The following is a 24,457-nucleotide window of genomic DNA, read 5'->3' as shown; positions in this document are numbered from 1 at the left end:
ATATCAGCCAGTACTGGGTATGCCCTTCTCTCAATATGAAATCTAAGGACCTTTATTATTGATTCACGAGATAATCCAGAATTTCAATTTGCGCTGTTTCATCGACTAATCTCGGTTGATTTCTCTTTTTATTCGTAACAGTTTCTTTAAATATGGCTGCTAGTTGGCGAATCTACTCCGGGCTTAAATTTTGACCTGGATGCCTTTCGCTAAAACGTTCAGCTGTCCTTAAGAAACATTTATCTTGGGAGCCCTAAATGAAAATAATGTCTACAGGTTTAGTTATGCTGTACACCATTGTTAAAGATGAGAAGTGCTACTTTTCATTTAAACTGAACCAAAAAAAGTGAACTGTTCTTAAAATAATAATACTAGTATAAGTTACTCTTAAAGTAAATTCTTCGATAATAAAATGCGAATATTTATAAACAACTCAAGAAAAAAAACATAAGGTAAATAAAACAATACAAAATATAGACTTGACATGTTTAGAATTCTGAAGAGATGTTTGATCTGATTATTTTTCTAGATAAACAAAGGAGAATTTTCTGAAATGTTGCTTTTTATTATATCATTGGAAAACATTTTTCAAAAGCTTCAAAATGATGTATCATTCGACCATTCTTTCTATTTAAGATTTTAGAGATGTATCCTGTCCAAGAGGTTGAGATAATATGTTGTTTCCCCCTTATTTTTGTTCCTTCTTTATTTTATAGAAACTGTCATCCGCGTTTCTTTATTCATAAATCAAAAGAGAACAACACAAAGTTTCGGCCTCAAAAAATTATTTTATTATTTAAGGTGGTGATAAGGCTGTAAACGTTTGCTGCGTTGACCGCTAGCCCACACCGTTCATGCGATAGCTTAAAAAGAAAGGAGGGAAAGGAATTTTTTTATTCAGCTTTTCGTTTCTAATATATTGCCATTTCATATTTTTTAATTGTCACTCTATATACATTATAATAAAATAATTTAATCTTATACAGTGCTTTTATTTCAAAACGATCCACCCTTAATAACTTTCTTAAAAAAAAAAATAAAAAAAAAAACACGTCAAATTAGATATATAAGGGGACGTTTAATTATGCATTTACTGAAGTTCTGTCAATCACCTCCTCACCTCCAGCTAACCTCACTTTAATATGTCAAATGGGAACCCCCATCGTGTGATACATCATAGTAAGCAGCGTAAAATTCTCTATTCAACGGTACCAAAAAAAATGAAATCGGTAAATGTGTAAGCAAATAGTTAGCGAAAATGTCTAGAAATAATAAATATTTTATTTACGCCAAACTTTGGTATTTTAAATGAATACTTTTAGTGTGGTACCTACATCATTTTAAAATTCTTACATTTTTTATAATAGATCATCAAAAAAAAAATACAAGCAATTTAGAAGTTAAGATGTGTGGTAACAAACAGTACATTTAGTTCAAGCGAATTATTTATTTTTAAAGTAAAGAATGTGTACCGTTATTTGCGAGAAAAAAGAGTGTCTTCAAATTTTTTGCAAAAATCTTTGCAGTCTTATAAAAGTATGTGTATTTATTTCACTTATATTTTTTGCGAAACCTACCTAATAGGTACAAAAAAACACTGCAAAACCTTACATTTTTAAGGCGTTTAAAAAGCAGGCGATTTATTATTGTTAAAACTATTAGTTTGACGCATGCAATTTTTCAATTTTAGTAAAACAGTGAGTTAATAAAATGGTGTATACGCTAGCCGAAGAAATAGAAATAATTTTCCTTTATGGAGCTCAAGATCGGTGGGCTCGCAGAACCGCGAGAGCATTTAATGAAAGGTATCAAGATAAAAACGTGAGCCATAAATACGTATTAGAATTGATACGAAAATTTGAAGAGACGGGATCGATTTGCAATAAGAAAAAATATGAAAATAGAGTTGTCGATGAAGCATGCCAAGTTGAAGTACTAGGACAATTTGCTATGGATCCAACTTTGTCTATACCAAAGGCCGCAAAACTAACAAATATTTCCACTGGTTCCGTAGATAAAGTTTAATGATTTTGATAGGAGAATTCAATTTTGTGAAGTGATGTGCCAGCGAATTGACGACGATCCCCATTTATTGAAGAACATTTGCATCAGTGACGAGTCGACCTTTGTTTTAAATGGCCTGGTGAACAGACATAACTGTAGATACTGGGATAATGAAAATCCGAGATTTTCGAGAAAAGTGGATTGGCAGACGTGGTGCAATCGAATGGCCTGCGCGGTCTCCGGACCTAACCCCACTAGACTTTTTTCTTTGGGGCTACTTAAAAAGCAAAGTTTATAAAACCCCACCTGAGAGTATTGAGAATTTAAAAAATTCAATATTTTAAGAATGCAGAGAAATTAGCGGGCAGACCCTTGCCAATGTTCGTAAGGAGTTTGAAAATAGGCTTTTTTTATTGTCTTGCTAATAACGGCGCGCATTTTAAACATTTAATAAAATAAATTTGTTAAACTAATTAAATTTGTTTTTCTACCCTACCGATTTACACTTTAATTGCTTCTTGGTCAATTAATTTTATTTTTTTTTACAACCATTGATAGCATAATGAATGCCCTTAATAATGTAAAATAATGTATCACACCATGGGGTAGCCATTTGACATACCAAAGTTTGGTGTAAATAAAATATTCATTATTTATAGACATTTTCGATAACTATTTGCTTACACATTTACTGATTTCATTTTTTTTGGTACCGTTAAATAGAGAATTTGACGCTGCTTACTATGATGTATCACACGATAGGGGTTCCCATTTGACATATTAAAGTGAGGTTAGCTGGAGGTGAGGAGGTGATTGACAATACTTCAGTAAATGCATAATTAAACGTCCCCCTGTATATCTAATTTGACGTGTTTTTTTTTTTTTTTTTTTTTTTTAAGAAAGTTATTAAGGGTGGATCGTTTTAAAATGAAAGCAATGTATATTACCACTTATACAGTAAATAATATATCACAACCAACAAATAATATTACTTCTGAAATCAATTAGTTAAAGTTTAGCCAGCAAAACAAAAATGTGTTGTCCAGTCTGTCAAATATCTTCGTAAAACGATCTGCAAACATACTCCATAGATAATCTTCATAACTTATTAACCCATGTCTTCATAGTAAATATGTGATATTATTAATTATTTGACTTTTATATTGCTACAACAATTTCTAATTAAAGTTTATTAAGGGTAAGCTTGTACAAAACTGCTAATGGCTCTTAAGCTTCTTAAGTCTTTTGGCTGATAATACGAGATAGAAAGTGGTTAAGCAGTTTTTATTATTAGCTCCAGTGCAATCATTTTATTTCAAGAACAAAAAATGTCAACTCCACATGGAAGATTGATTATGCACGGTCAGTTTTTATATTATCATTGCTAACAGAGCTGACACCCAGTAGTCCTAGCCACGTAAAGCTATCAAACACACAATCCGTATTTTGACGTAACGGTGGAAGCTATTGGATGCCGCGAGCGTCAATAACTCAACTTGAAGCTTACATGCAGCGTGGCCTTGTCAGACAAATAATGCCCTAATTAATCTCCTTCCGTTTTCCAGCGTTGTCATTGTGTAGTTAGCCAATTTAATTTTATTGTGGCATTCTATACTTGATTTCCAAAAAAGAACCTGAGGCAGAAAAATATCATAACTTACATAAAAAATGAAAAACCTAATATAGAAAAACTATTTAAAAATTCGGTTTTCTTTATTAATTAATTTTAGTTAAATTGACATTATGATTTTTTTTTATTTTGAGAAAAGTATGAAATAAGGACAGAAATTATAGGTTTTTTTTCTTTTCTTTTTAAGATTACGATATGTATCTATTCAATAATAAACCTTTTTTAATGTGCTTAATGTATTTTAATTCCCCTATATGCTTTGTAGACTTCTGCTGTAGCAGGTGCCTTGATTAAATATGACATTTAGTTCTTTGAGGTACAATTTATACATACCATAATACTTTAGGTCCTCTAGGTTTATGCAGGTTTGTCGGAGGCGAAGTAAATTTCTAAAACCAATCATTTAAATAAATGTTGGCATTTTGTTTATAAATTACCCTGTAATTCACGAACTAATAAATATTTTCCAACGCTGTAAAATGATTTACAATAAGCATCAAAATTGGCAACTTTTTTCTGATTTAACCGCCCTCGTATATCCTATAGTTTCAGAAATAGCAATAGTCACACATAGCAAATAGGATTTACACCCTGTATAAGATTACCTTAAAATTAAGTAATATTTTTAAAGATATTTTATTAAAGGATTATTATATTATTAATTCTAATATAATAACAAATCTTCTGTATTTTTTCTTCACAGAAAACTTTACCCGTTTTATCGGTTTACATGATATAGTTGCGCGCGCTTTATCTATGACTCCAAAAAGGTATGTACTAAATATTTCAATGAATAATAATAAAATAGCACCGTTCTTAAAACTACAAAGATATTACTCGACGAGAATTAAAAAGAAGTAATAATAAAAGTATTACTAGGAATATACTAATATAAGAAATGCCTCAAGAAAGAAAAATATTTAAATCTGTAATACCCCACTGTAAATATACTTTCGTAATAAATGTATACTTATATAGTATAATTATAGCGGGTGGTGCGTCGCCGAGCCGAACATAGGAAATCCCATGTAAATTTTAAGGGGGTCAATTATTGGCTTCCCTGTACATTTTACAGAAAAAATGTAAGATAACTTTTTGAAGAGACCAATCTGGCAAACCCTCGTGCAAAGTTTCAAAAAAGTTTAATAAGCGAATCTTGTATTATTCAATTAAATGTAATTGCAAAATTACCAAATTTTCGATTCAGGTAAAACCAGACACCAGCCACCAGCAAACAATTTGTTATAAGGCTTTGTCAAATCTGACGTACAGCTGAATACAAGAAATTTTTTTTTTCGTTTTATCAATCTTACAACCATACATTCAAAGTAAGACACGTTAACATTACTTTTTTAACTCGAAAAACTCATCCATTATCCCAAAGATGCTGGTCATACACTTTTATAAAAGGTAAAAAACACGAAATCTACAGCATCACAAATAATAAAATTACTTTTTTATCTAAACTTTTATTTAATATAACGATGAAGTTAAACCAATAACAATTATAATTATCGATTATTAAAAAAATAATTTTATCATACTTAAAACTTATTTAAACCAATAGCAGTATCTGAAATATTTTCAATTTATTTTCCCATCAAGCCTATCTAGTCCATTTCATTAAACTATACCTAAACAACCATTAGACCTATTGTTAGTAAATTCAAGTCCAAAGACATTGCAATAAATAATTGTAAATGTTTAACTCAGAAAATCGAAAATAGATCCGAAAAAAGAGAGAACAGAACTCTTAATATTTTACTAAGTGTGGAAAAATAAAATAAAATAAAATACAATAACTTTTTTAAAAATAATAGAGAATTACATAAAAACATCAATTAATCAAATGTTTAAACAACCCCTCCATTAACAGCTAAACAAGTGCAAGCTGTACCCAAAAAGGGAAAGAAGACGATGCCGTCCAATTATCGCCCGATTACACTAGTTCCAGTAATATCGAAGATTATGGAGAAAGCAGTCAACCAACAACTGTTAAGATATCTGGAATCATCTGGACTAATCAACGATCATCAATACGGCTTCCGAAAGCTTAGATCCACCGGCGATCTTCTGGCTTACGTCACACACTTGTGGACGGAGGCCATGGAGAAGCACGGCGAGTCCCGCTCAGTCGCTCTTGACATTTCCAAGGCATTTGACAGAGTGTGGCATGAGGGACTACTAACCAAGCTCTCCTCAATCAGTTAACTCATTATTGAATTGGATCAAAAGTTTTCTTGAACAACGAACAATCCAAGTAGCCGTCGATGGACACCTCTCCGACAAATTTAACATTAACGCTGGAGTCCCTCAAGGATGCATTCTATCCCCCACTCTTTTCTTGATATATATCAATGATTTGCTATGAACCACTGTCAATCCAATCTACAGCTTTGCGGACGATAGCACACTTATTTCCACATTTAAGTCCGCCAAACCAACGACAGCCGCAACTTCTCAGAATCTTAGGCAGCAACAAGTAGCTTCAACCAACAGGGATATTAGAGCAACCTTGGAGTGGGGCGATAACAATCTGGTCAATTTTAACGCTAAAAAAACGCAGGCTGCAGTATTTACGATGAAGACTGACCTTGGTGGCCCGGAGCTGGTTATGGCAGGGAAAACATTGCCAATGAAATCATCTTTACATCTTCTAGGAGTCGAAGTCACCAACAGTGTGTCCTGGCATGACCACGTTGCAGAGATCGCCAGAACAGCTTCCAAAAAAACTCGGAGTGCTTTTCAAAACGAAAAAAACTGTATACACCAGAACAGCTGCTGACTCTTTATAAGGCTCAAATACGCCCTTCCCTCGAGTATTGCTCGCATGTCTGGAGCTCTGCACCCAAGCATAGTTTAAAGCTGCTAGATTCTATACAGAAGAGAGCTGTTCGTCTTATCGACAAACCAGAACTAAGAAATATTCTGGATAATCTGGAGCACAGGAGAAAGGTGGCTGATCTCTGTTTATTCTACCGTTATTATCATGGTAAGTGCTCCTCTGAGCTGGCAGGCCTGATCCCACCCAGGGCTGTTCCGGCAAGAAGGACGCGTCTAGCAGTTGCGGCTCATCAACATCGAGTCCACCTGCCTACCCCAAGGACGTCGCTGTATCGGGACTCATTCATCTGGAGAACATCTTTGTGGAACGGGCTTCCACCTCACATATTTCCCGACGCATACAATCTGTAGCGATTCAAGATAAATGCCCACAAATATCTTCGCGCAAGCACCACTCCAAGAGTGACATAGGATTTCCTCTTGTGCTTGCGTTTACCATAAAAAAAATACGGGCATTATGGGCCGGGCAACCATCCATTTGGTACCAGATCATATTTGATCTTCCTGAACAACTTCTTCCAAGGCGGGTCCAACTTGATTTTGATATAAGTCCAAATAGGTTTCAGCTGTTAGGTTATAGTCCATAAAAAAGGGTCCAATGATATGGTGTCCGATAATTCCCACGAATACATTTGTTTTTTGGGGATATTGTGTCCGAGTATGAACAAAGCGATGTTCATTTTCTTGGCTCCAATACCGGCAATTCTGAACATTTGGTGTATTGTTGAGTGTAAATGTACATTCATCAGTAAAACAAATATTTAAAAAAAAAATCCTATCATTATTTGCTTTTTCCATCATTTCTAAACAAAATGCCATTCTTCGCTTTTCATCTCCTTCCTGCAGCTCTTGATGTTTTTCGAATTTATACGAATAATATTTGTGTTTTTTTTTAAGTGAGCAATACCGTTGTATGATGTTTATCTACCTCTTGCCCAAGAACCCTCGTACTAACCATTTTGTTTTTCTTCACACTCAGTAGAATATTAAGATCTCTGTTCTCTCTTTCTTCGGCTCTATTTTCGATATCCTGAGTTAAACATTTACAATTATTTATTACCTTTGGACTCGAACTTATTGACAATACGTTTAATAGTTGAAATGGACGGAATGGGCTTGGTGGGGAAATAAACTGAAAACATTTTAGATACTGCTCTAAAACTGTTTTCCGCATAATGCCACTTAATAATGGCTATTTTTTCGTCGATTGAATAATTCATACTTGTTTTCAAATATCGACTGTCACTGATTTATTGACACTTTTCCTCACGTCAGTGACAATATTCATTCTACTGGTGCCCGTTTGGTTTTACCTGAACCGAATATTTGCTAATTTTGCAATTACATTTAATAGAATAATTCAAGATTCGCTTATTACAATTTTTTGAAACTTTGCACAAGGGTTTGCCAGATTGGTCTCGTCAAAAAGTTATCTTATATTTTGCCTATAAAATGTACAGGGAAGCCAATAATTGACGCCCTTAAAATTTACATGGGTTTTCCTATGTTCCGCTCGGCGACGCACCACCCGGTATATACTTATAGTATAAGCCAATGTGAAAGGTTAACGCGAATGGTTAAGGGGCTAAAGATTTTCATGATAATCCGCAAGTGAGCCAGAGACACGTGTCGGAAAATACCATACTTAATATTTTTTGCTTTCTTTGATGGCGGAATATCTTAAAAACCTTCCGTTGCTTTACTATGTACATTTTTTTCTCTTTCCATATACATACTTTCCATATACATTTTTTTCTCTTTCCATAATCTGAAAACTTAAATAAATAGCTTGGATTAAAGCTATATCACATATAAAGCATATAAATACTGAGTGTGCATGCTTAATTTTAAATATGGTTTCAAATTTTAAGACATCCTTTTATCTTTAAAATTGTCGTAAATGCCAAATTAAAGTACAAGAACCTTTTATCAAAAGAGGCCAGAATTAAGAACGATTGAAAAAAAATCCAAAATGCAAGAAATATTTTTCCAGTTATGAAGAATGCAATTTTTTGAAATATTCTATTTTCCTGCTCATTCATTTTAAAATCTTTATGTTTTCATGTTATTTTTTATATCACTTAATAATTGTGCATTTTCTCTGTTTTTAATAATAACTAATTCCGGAATATCATATTTTTTACAATCTGTCGTCGCCTAATTATAATAAATATTGTTTGTTCGACAGTATTTGTCATATTTTTTAATTCATCGTTTCTCAATGTAACGCATCTGTGGTTACATTGTTCTAACCCTTTATATATTTTATATCAAAATCACATTGTTCTATAATTAATCTAAATTTTGTCATACCAACTATAAGGATTTATAATACCAAGTAGCATTAAAATGTCTATTCAACAGTGGCAAAACTAATTAAATTGGTTGACGTACCAGCGAACAGTGACTAAAAATAATACCTTCTTTTAAAAGGCATACAATCTCCTATCTAACAAAACCAGAAAAAATAAAATTGGTTGACGTATAAGAAAAAATGTCTAGTGATAAAAGACATTATTTTATAAACTTAAACTTTGGTAGGTCAAATGGTTGCCTGGAGGAAATAATTAATCCTATTTTGAAATTCTGCCCAATATTTTTCGCAGTATAATATTTGGCGAATTTATTTTACTAATATTTTTTGCACTACCTAATACGTACAAAAATAACATTGGAGGAACTAGCATTTTTATTACGTTTAAAATTACTTACTATTCTCTTATACGTTAACCGAATTTGTTTTTTTTTTTGGATTGGTTAGGTAAGAGATGGAATGGCCTTAAATAAACTGATGCCTCACCCTTTTAAGTAGCCAATTGACAAAAGTTTGGGGTCGATAAAATATCCATTATTCTTAGACATTTTTGGTCACTATTCGCTCTTATCTCAACCGATTTAATTTTTTTTAAAACTGTTAAATAGAGATTGTTAATGCTGCTTACAATGATGTTCACACGATGGGGGGTTTGGGGATTTCCATTTGACATATCACAGTGAGGTTAGCTGGAGACGATTGACAAAACTTTGTGAAATATAAAATTAAACAACCCTCTATATATCTAAATTGACTTTTTTTTTACATAAATTATTAAGGGTGGTTCGTTTTTAAATGAAAGCACTGTATAATGAATTTTCTCCCATATAAATAATATAGAAAATGGTTACTACCGAAAACAATTACTAAAAGCTCCTTTTCTATTATAGAGTATTGTTTTTCAGCTTTATTTAATGCTCTTATTACATAGGCTATAGGTCTATCATTATTTTTTGAAAGAACTGCACTTACACTATCATCAAATACGTCAGTGTTGTGCGGAGAAAAAATTGGATATTGTAGTGAGGAGGGATTTATTAAAGTAGTTTTTAATTGCATAATAACATAGTTCATTGTCAAAAGACTGTGGACATTCAGATGTCCATTCAACTTGAACATTTTTTCTTAACAAATAATTTAATTAAAACCCCTTCAGACGATACTACATGGTCTTTATATTGAGGGTATGGCGTCTTTCTGTAAGAAAACACATTTATTAGGATTTAATTTTACAATAACGTTTCTTTATTGCTGAAAATTTTTTACTAGATTTCTATTATGCTTAATAAAATTTTTGCCAAAAACAATAAGATCATCTAAATAGATAAAGCAGCTTTCATAATTAAAATAGCACTTACTCTAGAAAAAGTATTTTTATCCTATTGACTAATTTTTAATCCTATTGGAAGTGGAAGTCTAGTCATTTGATACTGCTCCTTACTGCCCACTGTAAACGCAGTGTATGGCCTACCTGATTTATCTAGTTCCATTTAGTAATAGGTTTGTGATAAATTTAATCGAGAAAAATAAGTTGCACCAGGCAAATAATCTAAAATCGCTATTATAGAAGGTAAAGGCCGCTTTTTATCTTGTGACTTTAAGTGTTACAGTGCCTACAAACTATCACTGTCTTAAAAGACTCATTACCGTTTGTACCAACTTTTTTGGAACTAACAAAAAAGGCAGGAACATTCAAAACTAGCTTTTTCAATTATACCGTCTTGCAACATCTTGTTAATTTGACTATCGATTTCTTGTTGCTGAGAAAATGGTAATCGCTACAGTTTTTTATATACAGGGGTTGCATTTGGCTTTAATAAATTTTTTTTATTAAAGCCAAAAGGCCTTATAAAATATGTTAGTTGTTGTTAAAGGATCATTATCCAACAAGAAAATAACAAAGTATTTTATACAAACTTTTTGGAATGCAATATTCTCCTTTCTTGAATATTGAAAAGTTAGTAGAGGAAGTCTTTTCTCCACAAATAAAATGCTAATCCTCTAATTTCAGGAGTGATGCATTTCGGCAAGTATCTCTGCCATCATTAAAATATAGACAGACTTTAAAATATATTACAAACAGTTCAAAAACATATACGAATATTTTTTCTTCTTGACAGGTGACATAAAAAATACGGACAAAATTTTAAAATTGTAAATTACTTACTCAGTTACTTAACACATACATAAATTCCAAACAATATCAAATAATACTTGAATGGTACATTGCACGTCATCTAGTGAACAGTTAAGTTTTCCTTAATATTCTCCTTTTTGTTTAAATCACTTAAATTTAACGATTCTTCCGATTTTCCTAGACTTTTCTTCGATTTATAATCATTTGAACCAAGCTCTTATTTACTGTAAACGGTATATTTACTGAGCCTGGCGAAGTTAGTGAATCTAAAATTCCATTTAGCTTAATTTTATTTCAATAATCTATTTAATAATAATAATAATAAGTGGCGGATAGTTGATAATTCCTTCAACTGGAAAACAGCTAGTAACAACCGAATTCATAACTTTTGGTACAAACGGTTTAAATGCACTCATACACATTTAGCTCGTCATTTCAACAGATTTTTGCAGGAACCAACCACAATACCAACTTACATTGCGCAAGGACTAACATATTTGCTGCCAAAAGATAACGATACCGAAAATCCTGCAAAATATAGGCCTAAAATATCACCTGCCTGCCTACAAGAACTGCTTACAGCATGCATTGCAAAAATAATTTATAAGCACTGCGAAGACCCCGGAATTATCGCTCTAGAACAAAAGGGCTGCATTAAGAGGTCTCAAGGATGTAAAGAACAGTTACTTATAGATACTGTAATTATGGAACAAGCAATACAGAAGCAGAGAAACTTATACACCGTCTTTATAGATTACCGTAAGGCTTTCGATACCGTTCGACACACTTGGCTGCTTAAGGTCCTTGAGATTTATAAAGTCGCTCCATCGCTTATCAATTTATTAAAATATATAATAGGTTTCTGGACCACACAGTTGAATCTCACTGCAGACATGAAACTTTAGCGATTGAGCCTATTACAATACAACAAGGACTTTTCCAGGGAGATTCCATGAGTTCCCTCTAGTTTTGTCTGGCTCTGAATCCCCTCTCCCATATGCTTAATCAAAGTCAACATAGATTTACCGTTAAAGATAACAGGAAAAACCTATATAATATTACACATCTAATGTACATGACTGATATCAAAGTCTATGCTGGGGCATCAACGCATGTCAAGTCATTGCTGCTAATAATTGAAATATTTTCCCACGACATTAAAATGAGCTTTGGTATCGATAAATGCAAAACTCAAACAGTTACCAAAGGTAAACACAACTTTGAATTACAAGATGGTAGTCTCATTCGGGCTATGGAAGAAAGGGAAACTTATAAGTACTTGGGCGTACAGGGCACAAAAAAATGAAGCAGAAACTCCAAAAGGAATATATTAATCGTCTTAAGCAAATTTTAAAAACTAAACTGAATGGTAAGAACATGATTAAAGCGGTTAATACCTACGCTATCCCTATCTTAACGTATTCGTTTGGAGTCATTAGGTGGATAAAGACTGATATAGAGGAGATTGAGAGGAAGACCAGAACAACCCTCAGGACGTTTTGAGCACACCACCCTCAGTCAGCCATCGAAAGACTTACTCTTCCCAGATCCAAGGATGGCAGAGAACTAACTGATATTTCTTTTCTCTTCAAAAAACAAGTAGGAGATCTTCAGAAATACTTCCTCACTACGAGGAAAACCTCTTCTCTTCATAGAGCAGTGGTGCTAGCGGATAACGGATACACACCCTTGAATCTCCGTGCAGGTACAGCAGAACACATTACTGTAACAAGATCAAAGCACATAGCTATTAAAATTAACACATGGAAGCAAAAGGCAATACACGGAAAGCATCCTCACGAACTTAATGCCGAACATGTCGATTATGAAACGTCGAACTACTGCTTGACTCGAACTACTGATGGAGATCTATTTCCTGAAACTGAATGCTTTATGATGGCTATACAAGACCAAGTGATTGCTACAAGAAATTACCTTAAGTACATTACTAAAGATGAGAAAGTAATCGACGATCGATGTAGAAAATGCCTGCGCGTACCGGAGACAATTCAACATATAACATCAGGATGCACATCTCTATCAGCTGCCGAATATCTGCACCGACATAACTGTGTGGCAAAAATTATTCATCAAGAACTGGCAAAACTTTATCATCTAATTGGCGAAACTTGCCCCTATTACTAGTACAAACCAGAAACTGTACTTGAAAATGACGACTTTCGCCTCTACTGGGACAGAACTGTTTTGACCGATAGGACACTGACTTCAAACAAAGTGTATATAATTTACAAAATCTTAATAAACAAAGCCCAAAAGAAAACCTTTCTAATTGACATAGCAGTGCCAAATACCAATAATTTCCTAGAAACGACACACACTAAACTTGCTAAATACGCAGATCTAACTCACGAGATAAAACAACAATAGAGGCAAGATAATGTATATATACTCCCTCTAGTTATTTTATCCACTGGAATTGTCCCTTTAACACTGTCCAAAAACCTTAACGCATTGGGTCTTTCTTCCTGGACGACTATCACTATACAGAAATCTGTTATACTGAATACATGCAACATTGTTCGAAAGTTCCTAAATCTACCATAGCAAAATTCATCTTGCCTTCAGGCCGATGAAATTGACAACACCGCTATCAGCGAGCTAAAACAGAAAAATAATAATAACAATATTTAAACTAATTTGCTGTAGATTAGTATTTGTTGTTATGATATTTGGTGCATGGACTATTATTATTTATGATTATTATTATCTGTTCGCAGAGGTGTTAATAATAAATGTTTTCGTTAATAGACCTTAAGAAGTTGGCCTTTTGTCATTGACGTAAGATCAACTAATAATTCGTGACACAAGTATTCGAATTCATCAGTTGACCTAGAATTTTGTTTTTCATTATTTACCTTTGAAAATCAGGCCGAAGATGATTTTTTGGAATAAAATAGTTTTTAAGTCGTTTACTAAAAAACGTGTTAGATGTATATGTTTGTTTCAACCTAATTTTATTATTTTCATGACAGTCTGGTAAAATATAATTTGTAATTATTTTTTTTCCTCAGTATCTGGTAACGACTTATATAGTTCTATAGTATCTAATATTTGTTTAATTAGTGTTTCAGATCCATTCATAATTGGAATTAATCCTGCAGCTTTTTTTAAATCCAATTGTTCCGATTGAATCGAATTTCGATCGATTCTGGGGTCTTAATTTGATTTTAACTACCTATTCTTTGGTTTAAAATATTATAAATTGCACTTAAATATCTGTCCATAAATGAATAACCCTAAAAAAATTACACTATCTCTCGGCTTCTTGATACCATTTATTTTTCATTACTCATTTTATTTTTCTCTCCATAGCCCATTTGCATTTTACAAAGATAAACTATCCTATTAAAAGTATTAACAATATGAGAACAATTATTAAAGTCGGGATATCTTGACTTGTGTCAAAACTGGCTTGTTTCGGCAACTTGCTTGTATCATCACTTTGTCTACCACTATTACCCGCCTGGACAACTATTATATTCTCCTTACATTTAGTTTTCCCCATTTTTTATATTTTGTTTTAATTAGACTCCATTTTTATAGTTTTTTTTTAAGGCAGGGTCGCCATGTGATAATTTACATCGATTATAAATGTGTCCTTTTGGGAAATATTTAATAAAAGTCCTTTTTCAATGACAACATTAATCTGTATTAAAAATAATTGCTTAAAACTATAACAGAGCTGCTTTGCTTGCAGATTTGCTTAAAACTATAACTTAAAATTATAACAGAGAATAGTTTCGATACAAATTTGCATAGTAAAAATGGTAAAACACTAAAAACGGTAAAAGCAATCAGGTGAATATCCGACATGAATCCTCATGAAGCTATAACCTATATTATATATTTAGCTAATTCTACAATAATATTAAATTATTATATATACATATTATATATTATTATACTATATTTGTATGAAATAATATTCTTTCTTAATACTGACAATAATTGTGATTATAACAGTTTTCTTCGCCAATAATTATTACGTGGTTCCTTAGATAATTTTGTTTATTAGGTGAGAAACTCATAAAATTTAATTTCTTTGTATTTTCTATCTAAAAGTTTATATGCAATCATTCCTTAACTATCCTTACAATAATTAGAATAGAGCCTATTTAAATCAAGGTATAATTCTAGATGTGATCTACGTCTTAATTAAAGTCCATTAAGGCACATCATACTCTACGAGGCAAGATTTGTACTATTGGTGCCAAGATACTAATTTTAACTTGTTGGGTTCGATTTTCTAAATAGGATTTGAAGAGTTTCTAGACAGTATCTCTTATACCAGTTGTATCAGCTTCTGAACTATACAATATTTTTTTTAAGAAGGTAAGAATATAGGGTTTTTCTATTCTTTGGTAATTAGTTTTAAACATTATACAACATGATCCATCGAAAAAAGATCCAGTAATATTTTCAGCTTTGAATTTAAATATTTAAAAATCCTCGGACTCGTATACTTTACTTTTCACATAAATGCCTTCACCATATTCTTTAAACCCTTAACAGGGGCGGCATTCACCCTTACTTTTTAAAATGGGAAGGCTTGAATTTAAAGAATGAAACGCCATTAAAAAAAATAATGCCGCCCCTGTCAATACTAAGGAGTTGAAGTTGAATAAGAGTGATTGAATTTACGTGTAAATATATCCCCCTAAAAACCAAAGAATTGAACCCGTCAATAATTTTTACAGTTAAAACCGTAAACCTTGCTACACTGTCTTAGGTTAGCCACCCAGTATATAAATACTATGTTTTTTTACACGAACATAGGTAACTGTTTTTTAATTATTTTATAAACTTTTATACATGTGAGCAAAATTTCTTCATAAGTTTAAACTCAGTCGTCAAACAAATTCATAAAATACATTTTATTAACTTAGTCGACTTTGCCATAAGATGTTCTTAACAGTAAAAAACATGAGCACATTTTAATAAAAGATGTAAGTAGTAAGTAAGGTTTATTTATGTATAATATTTGTTGCAGGTGCTATATTCAGCAATAATCCAGGTCCACGGTTTATTTCTAGAGGCACTACTTTTAAAGTAGTTACAGGGGATACGGTTACTCTGCCCTGTGAAATCCAGCATCTTGGTAAGTAATAGATTAGGTCGACACACATAATGCGAAAATGTTCCATAATGTTAGAAGTAAATTAAGGATCGCCAAGTTGCGTCATCGCGATGTAGCTAATGTTCGCCTAACACAACATTCACATATTGTTCGATAACTTTACCACACTGTAAAGAATGTTTTCACCGTTGATCATGCGATTTGTGATATGATGTAGAGTACTTTTAATGTAGAATCGTTAATTCTATAATATTTTTTAAATTATATATATATAAATATATTTGTCAATCAATTTTATTAAATAAACAGATTGTGTTAATACTACTGCGAAATACTTCAGTAGAAAAACGACCGCAGGACGATATGTCCTCCAGGTTTCCATATTTCCGTACCTCACCGTACGTAATTGTTAAATACCCAATCTGTATACTACAAAAATGTATTTTTGATGAATAAAGAAGTTTATTTAAAAAGATTTTACTTTACGTTTTTAAGATATTAGCGTCTCACCTACATCCCTAATAAAACGGTTGTTTAAACATTACAGTAAGCTATTATATTATCATGCTTTATTTTTTAATATTCTTGAAGAAATATAAAAAATATGCATATTCTATCATGAATCTAAATTATATTAATAGGATGTAAGTATAGGATGTCAACATATTACTCATCTACTCACATCCAAAATTAAAAAAAATACAAATTAATAACAAACGTTTTTATATAGACAATCATTATATAGAAACTAAGAACTAACTATAAACTTGTTTGTCACGAGTCAAAAACTAGGATGTACATAGAAACTTCGTATGTACATTCGAAAATAAGAAATCACTTTTAAAACTTTTAAGAAAGGTATGAATAATTTGTTTGACCGTGGTAGCTAAAGATAAAATCTGGGTGTCTTTTTAGAAGATTGCATTTAGGATGTATCTGCATGATCGCGTTTCAATAACAAGATTTCTAATTACACAGCGCCGGAAATAAATCTTTAAAAGGGTTTTCTTATACACTGCTACCAAAACCTTTAATTCCTTACCGCAATTGTTTCTGCTTCTACTTTCAGTAATACGGATGATCGGATACAGGTACCTTACTTGCCCTTGGATGCGGATACTTGCTGATTGGATAATACAAGATGAAAAAATAAATTGGGCACTCTCCGAATTCTCTCCTATGAAATCCCCAGGAGCTGACGGCATATGTCCCGCACTACTTAAGGGGGAAGTTATTGCGTTACCTGGTGGGGATATTCAAAGCGTCTCTGACAGTAAGATACATCCTTAAACATGGAGTAAAATGAGAGTTGTGTTTCTTTCGAAACCAGGGAGGCTGGACTAATAACAGGCATCGTAACTGGTCAGTGTCAATTAAATGGCCATCTTTTCAAAAAAGAGGAGTCTCTTATGTGGGCATGTAACCATGAAGACAAGACAATGACACGCATAGTTTGCGATTGCCCTGCTCTATAGTCAATATATAGTAGTATTCTAGGCGTATCACAGCCATCCCTTGAAGAGATTACGGGGTCCCTTTACGACGTTGTCACTCTGATTAATTTACTGGGCTAGATGACGAGCTGAAGGTTCCCTACTCCTTCAACATATTGTTTAATTGTTGATTTATATTGTTTCTGTCAATCAAAAATAAAAACTTGACGGGTGACCATGGGATTATTTTTGATAGCTGTTGTTTTCCTTAGCTTCAGGGGTTGTTTTCGCTGTAATCAAGCGAAAACAATATATGAAGTTAAATGCATGAGTGTAATTTTCAAGTAAGTTCAGCTTAATAATTACCTTTAACTTTCTTGTTTTAGGACATCTGAAGAGCCATTTAGTACAACTTTGCTACTATGTACCTTTTCCTTACTTTATATTATTATTAGCAAATTGAAAGATATATTTTTATCTTAATGAACTTAGTTTATCATTTGGAATTAACTTTACGTTGTGCAAAATTATTGTTTCGGTTTATTTTGACTTGAACAACAAGTTGTACACCGTATGACGAAATAAAACAATGTTTATTATATCCCAGGATATAATAATGTTGTCAGCTTAGAATTCGTTAGGTTAGGTTAAGGAGTTAGGGCACATTAAGTTAAATTTCACTTGAAAATGATTTTGATTTCATTGCGAAATGAAACAAAATAATTTAAATTACCTTTTGCTAAACATCTACTATCTGTAGGACATTCTACTACTATACATGAGAATGTAAAATTATTACATTAGTAAGGTAAAAGTTTCACCTTCTAGAAAAATTGGAAATAATAAAAGAAAGTGCTAAAGTGTGTAAACGACATTTTTAATGTTAAGCCTCACTTAATTTTTAATAATTTCACTTTACTTTTAGATTCTCCTTAAAAGAAACAAGTGCACTACAACAAATCAATTTAACGCAAGACTTAATGCTACTCTCTTTTTACACTGGACTTGTAACATGCAGTGTTATTGATCAGGTTTTCTTTTTATTAGTGAATACACAACTGATGAACTAAGTAATTATTAAATACTTAATAAAAAAAAAACAAAATTTCATGATTTTTAAACCATTTTATTGCTTTAAAAAATGGAATAAACCAATTACCCATATTCTATTTTAAAATAATGTCTTCTCCACGATTTGCGTACCTTATGGAATATCCCTGGTATTATTTACATGAATTTGATTTTTCACTGCTAGCGGAAAATGAGCTTGCACCATCATGCCTAAAATACATGATCTGCCTCGGTGCAATGGGAAATTCCTCTAAAAGTGCTGGTAGATCGTGTGTTAACAAATAAGGTAACTTTGATCTTTTAGCCTAACATATTTATTCTATATAAGTCTGTCACCAAGAATTTCCGCCCAAACATTAACTGAGAATCGAATTTGGTGTCGACTTTTCACAACAGCATGAAGGTTTTTATCGGACCAGTGATGTGTATTATGGTAATTGAAAATTCCATTTCTTGTTCATAAAACATTTTCCAAAAATTTTCATCAAGCCACTCTCGAACTACCAAAGTGTAGTGCGCGGGAGCTCCACCCTGCTGAAAATGTATATTATTTTCATTCAATAATATAGCACCATGTTGGTCTACTTGATTTTCCATAGATTGGATGATGGAAGGGTATATTGCATTTTCTAAAAGGTTTAAATAAATTTCGCCAGTCAAATTTTCTTCCAAAAAAAATGGCCCGATTATTTCATTTCCATAAATTCCTGCCCAAACATTAATTTTTTGGGGATATTGGGTATGGCCTTCCCGAAAAACATGCGGATTTTCATTATCCCAGTATCGACAGTTATGTCTGTTCACCAGGCCATTTAAAAAAAAGGTTGATTAGTCACTGAAGCAAATGTTCTTTAATAAATGGGGATCGTCGTCAATTCGCTGGCACATCACTTCACAAAATTGAATTCTCCTATCAAAATCATCTTCTCCGAGTTCATGAAGAATATGAATTTTATAAGGAAACAACTTATTTTTTTTTAACTTTATGTACGAAACGAGTGGAAATATTTGTTAGTTTTATTACCATTTCAATGACAATACTGGGTGTCATAATGTACGTAATGACACCCTCTGTAATTATGAATGTATGTCTGAAGTGTCAGCATCACGTCTAAACTGCGCTACGGAATAATACGAAATTCAGCACACTTATGTGTTTTTATGCGAAGAAGGTTATAAACATTATTTTAATCACGGATTCGTCATATTGCCATAGCCTTACGCGAATATTGAACAATAGAATCATATGACGTTCTCGCGCAGCGCCCTTTGCTTTGCCGCTTTATTCGGTACTCACACATTTGATAATTCATCTTATTTCTGTGCGAGCGAACCATCTGGTTTAGACTAGTTTGCAATAAATACGATATTATCGACTCACTATGTATTTATAAATTAAAGACTAATGTTGTCTCAAATAACAGCAAAAAAGACCGTTACTTCAATCAGGAATCCATACTAAAAAACTGAAGAACTTCAACGACGTCGTTTTTCTTATGCAACGTCAAAATTCTGTGGGCTAAAGCCGAAATATTTTTTTAAAAATAAATGTAAGAAATTGATGTTGATAATTTGGATAAGAAAATAACTTACTTAACAATAATTAATAAACAATACTGATACAATACTGATTTAAAAATGCAGTATTTAGACTTAAAGATAATTAAGCTAATTTTAATTGTGTTTCATTATATTAATAAAAACTAATTTTTGGTGAGCCTAAAACGGATACAAGTTGGGAAAGGAGAACGTAAACTTTCCGGTTTGGTGTGGCAAAACCAGCATATAAATCATCAGGGATTATAAATTATGGAAATCCATAAATTAAATCCTTGCAATGTCAGAACAAAACGTAACGTTTGTTAGTTTGCCACTGAGAACACAATGAATCGGTTTTAATAATTATTGCTGAAATAATTGCAAAACAGAATGGTTTAAAGGCATAGTGAAGAAAATATAATTTGTCATACTTATTGATTTATTTCAACCTTTTAATTAGAGCTCACACAGAATGCAATACAAGTTATTATTTATAAGTAAGCAAGGTGCAATCCAAACGTAAAGTTTTCTTTTTGTATTTTGAAAATAATATTTTGGAACTAATTATGAGACTTTTTGCATGAATGTTATTTAGGCCTTATAGTGTTGGTACTTATTTTTGAGCATTAGTAATGGTATAAAGATAATAATCTTTTGATTTTTTTTCGTCTTCTATACTATTTAAGGAAATTACATATTGTTGGTTAGTACTTATGTCATGAAACAGCTAAATATCAAATTATTAACATATATTATGGGATTAATAAAAATACATGCGATAAAACTTGGCCCATCGAATATCGACCACGCCCGCAGGATTCCTTCTGACTAAGTAAAAAATCAAAGTTTTTGCATCCCTTTATTTATTAATAAAAATAGTTATATTGTCCGAGCCCGCTTTTTCTAGTAAAAATAACGGTAGATCATATTTCTTTCAAATTAACTCTGTACCTCGAAAACCGCAAGATAGAAACATTAAAAAAACAATCTTAATCTTATCTTAATTTACACTAAAATTTACCAAACAAAAGCTTGTATCACAGAGCAGCCCGAATGATATGTGATATAAAATTTATTCTAAGAATATTAAAGAGACATACATTAGGATATTTAAAATATCTTTTCACTAAAATAAACATTACTGGAATATCCTACATATATATTTTCATCATATCTATAACATTCTGTACGTGACTTAAAATACGAAATAAATATAAATATATTTTATACTATCGTATATTTTTGCGTATTGAAAAAGGAAAAAATCAAAACGATAGTATTATTTTTTCCAGAAATAATACTTATAAAACATCTTAAAATGAATAATTTTTCAATCATTTTCTTAGCTTATTTTAAAATTTATTTTTGTTTAAAAATATGTAAAGAATTTCTCTTAAGATTTCTATTTTTCTTATAATTATGTTCAAATAAATGATTTTTTATTATGGTTAAATAAAAAAATGGTTAAATAAAAAGATGGTTTTTATTATCGGTAAATTTATTTTTTAGTTGAGGAGTTATCAAAATGCATGATCACATAAATCGAATTATAACATACTAATCAAAATTTTGATTGACCGTGCAAGAATAGTCGTTTTACTTGAAAAAGGACACTCTGAAAGGTTCGTGCCTAATTGAGTTGGGGTTTGGCAAAGTTATGTGTCGCGCATTGGAATCATTATCTCCAGAATAATTTTCTTCATAATAGACCAAGAAGGACTAAAATTTCTGTCATCAGAATCAACAATAGAACCGTTATATTTACTTAATCTTCCAAAGGAACCCAACTATGGCAATACCAGCACTCCAAAGAGATATGCGTGATACTTAGATATGCAAGAATTTGTTTGATACAGGATAGTCATCGGATATGTAATTGGAGGGAGTAATAAGAGGCTCTCTGCAGCAGGAAGGGCTGTGTTCTGAGCTGGTATCATGTCTAAGGGTCACACAAAATGTATTTATATTCAAGGCAAAATAACTGATACCTGAAGAAGAGTGCTTTCTAACCTTCTTAAGCCATGCCCTAATTTAATATTCATAAAATGTGTATGCCCGCCATTCATAATACTTAAAAAAAATTTCTTGATCCCTTAAGAAATATAAATGATAAGTTTTAAGAAGTTTAAATCACTATGAAATTGTTATCAAAACATCGTAAGTAAAACTTCAATATGTAATGAAAAACTGAAATTTAAAATAATTTTAATATTGATTTATCCCTATCTTCATTTAATGCAATCCATGCGCTTAATACTAGCTGCACATAAATTGTATATTATGTTTCAATTTAAATAGCTTTACTCCTAACTCTCAACTTAAATGTGTTAAATCAAGTCGATTTCTTTTTTTATCAATAAATTTACAGCAAGTTCGCATTTAGCTAAATATAGGAAGCTGAAAACCGAAGTAAAAGTTTTCTTGCATATTTGGTTGTATTTGAGTGTTCCAGTTCCTTCACAAAGCCACGCCATCTTCTTTTTTATCCTTTTATATTAAATAAAGTTTTTACTGATGCATCATTTTGCAGTTCTGCGAGTTCTTCTTGATAGTACATATTTAATATATCACACAAATTCACTTATATTGGCTACATCATCCATGTTGACAAATCAATTTCTAAATCAGAAAATATATTTTTTTTAATTCAGCGAATATTCAACTGATTGACAATAAGTAAAACCGTATCAGCTACTTGACATTTTTGCAGTTTATGAAACTGTTTAAAGTTTTTGTTATTAATATATTTCTGATATAACTATATTGGTAATGAAATAAAATAAATTTGATTTTATATTGGAAAATATTTTATTTTGCCCTTGCAGTTGCTTATTTATTATATTTAGTTTTTCAAAGATATCGGCTAAATAAAGGCTTTACCATCGATCCTTAAAATATACTTCATTTCAGGCTTGTCGCTTAAAAAATCACTAGTATCAAACATTTCGTTTGGATAGCCTTCTTACTTCTTACATGCTCACGTTTGGTCCTAGCCTTAAGAGCATTAACACACTTTATTACTGCATGTAGTATTTGATTTAGGACAGGCGAGATATTTTTAGCTACTAAGTTCCCTTATTATTACAATGTACAATATTAACTTTTGGATTCGAATTTTTCATAAATTTTAAGCAGCCATTTTTCTTGTCCATCATATTAGTGGCGCCATCTGCGACACAATGTTTTATTTTTCATTGGTGTGTCATTAACATCTAACTAGTTTTTTAACTTATTATATGTATATATCTTTGGAGGTAGTGGTACTTTCTAATCTTTTACAGAACTACATTTTTTCAGCATAATGTTCTTCATCCATATACCTTACGTTACTTTAGTGATGACAAGCCCTTATACTTATTTAAACCATAATGTTATCTATAATAGTAATAAGGCCCTTTATCGTACTTCTCATGAGAATAATATTAATCTGTGTGGGATTTTGGAGTCTAATCACGCCAGTAACTTTGGTTCAGACTTGGCATCATTATTACATGCACATATTTTCAAATATTTTAAAATTTATATTTCATCGAATAAATTGTCTTTGAATCATCAAATTAATGAGTCTAAACTAGTTACTGATCGTGAATTGGATTCTTCTTTTTTATAGACATGTCCACGAAAGTTGAATATCATTCATGTTCATATTCTACTAGTAAAATTGAAATTAGCTCTTCGAAAAACTTATGTATCTTTATTCTTAATATACAATCCCTAAGAAACAAGATGGATGAGCTTCATCTTTTGCTGGACACATGTAATTTTCCTGATATTGTACTTCTGACTGAGCACTGGTTGAGGCCTAGTGAATGTTTTTTAATATCTGATTATCTTCCTATATCAAATTTTTGTCGTCAACAATCTATACATGGAGGAACCATGATCTTGGCTAGGCAAACAATTGAAACGATTTTTTGTAATATTGATAAGTATGATAATCTTCTGTTAGAGAATGTTTTTGAATTCTCTCTTTCTTTTTGTAAGCGTTTTAATTTATATATTCTTTGTGTTTATAGGCCACCTACAGGAGATATTACTATGTTTCTGGACAAACTTGATTCTATTTTATCCCAGTTGTCCCTACACTCTAAGGTTATATTGGCTGGTGACTTTAATATCAACTACACTGATGAAACCTTGCCACGTACTTCTCTTTTAAGTATTTTAAATTCTTACGACTTGAAAATGCACGTTCTTTCTCCCACACGAATAACTTCTTCATCTGCAACTACAATTGACTATTTCTGTACAAATTTTGATGACGTTTTATGCACAGTACTTCCATCTGGTATTTCCGACCATGAAGCTATTCTTGCTAAAATGCCATATAATACTGTATCATCTTCATCTCATTATATGGGAAGAATTTTCAGCAGGAGAAATTTGA

At 31.8% G+C, this 24,457-nt stretch overlaps 1 protein-coding gene across 1 annotated transcript in view; it reads left to right on the top strand.

The window, feature by feature from the left end:
• The window catches only part of LOC126742796 (MAM domain-containing glycosylphosphatidylinositol anchor protein 1), a 390,310-nt gene that overhangs the window by 40,707 nt on the left and 325,146 nt on the right, over window positions 1-24,457 (top strand). The window contains exon 3 of the mRNA XM_050449592.1: window positions 15,941-16,048. Coding sequence (XP_050305549.1) covers window positions 15,941-16,048 — 108 coding nt within the window. The remainder of the gene's footprint in view (window positions 1-15,940; window positions 16,049-24,457) is intronic.

Source organism: Anthonomus grandis, chromosome 12 (genome assembly GCF_022605725.1).
Source record: "Anthonomus grandis grandis chromosome 12, icAntGran1.3, whole genome shotgun sequence".
NCBI lineage: Eukaryota > Metazoa > Arthropoda > Insecta > Coleoptera > Curculionidae > Anthonomus > Anthonomus grandis.
Note: the sequence above shows the minus strand (reverse complement) of the source record. Positions and strands in the feature narration are given on the sequence as shown.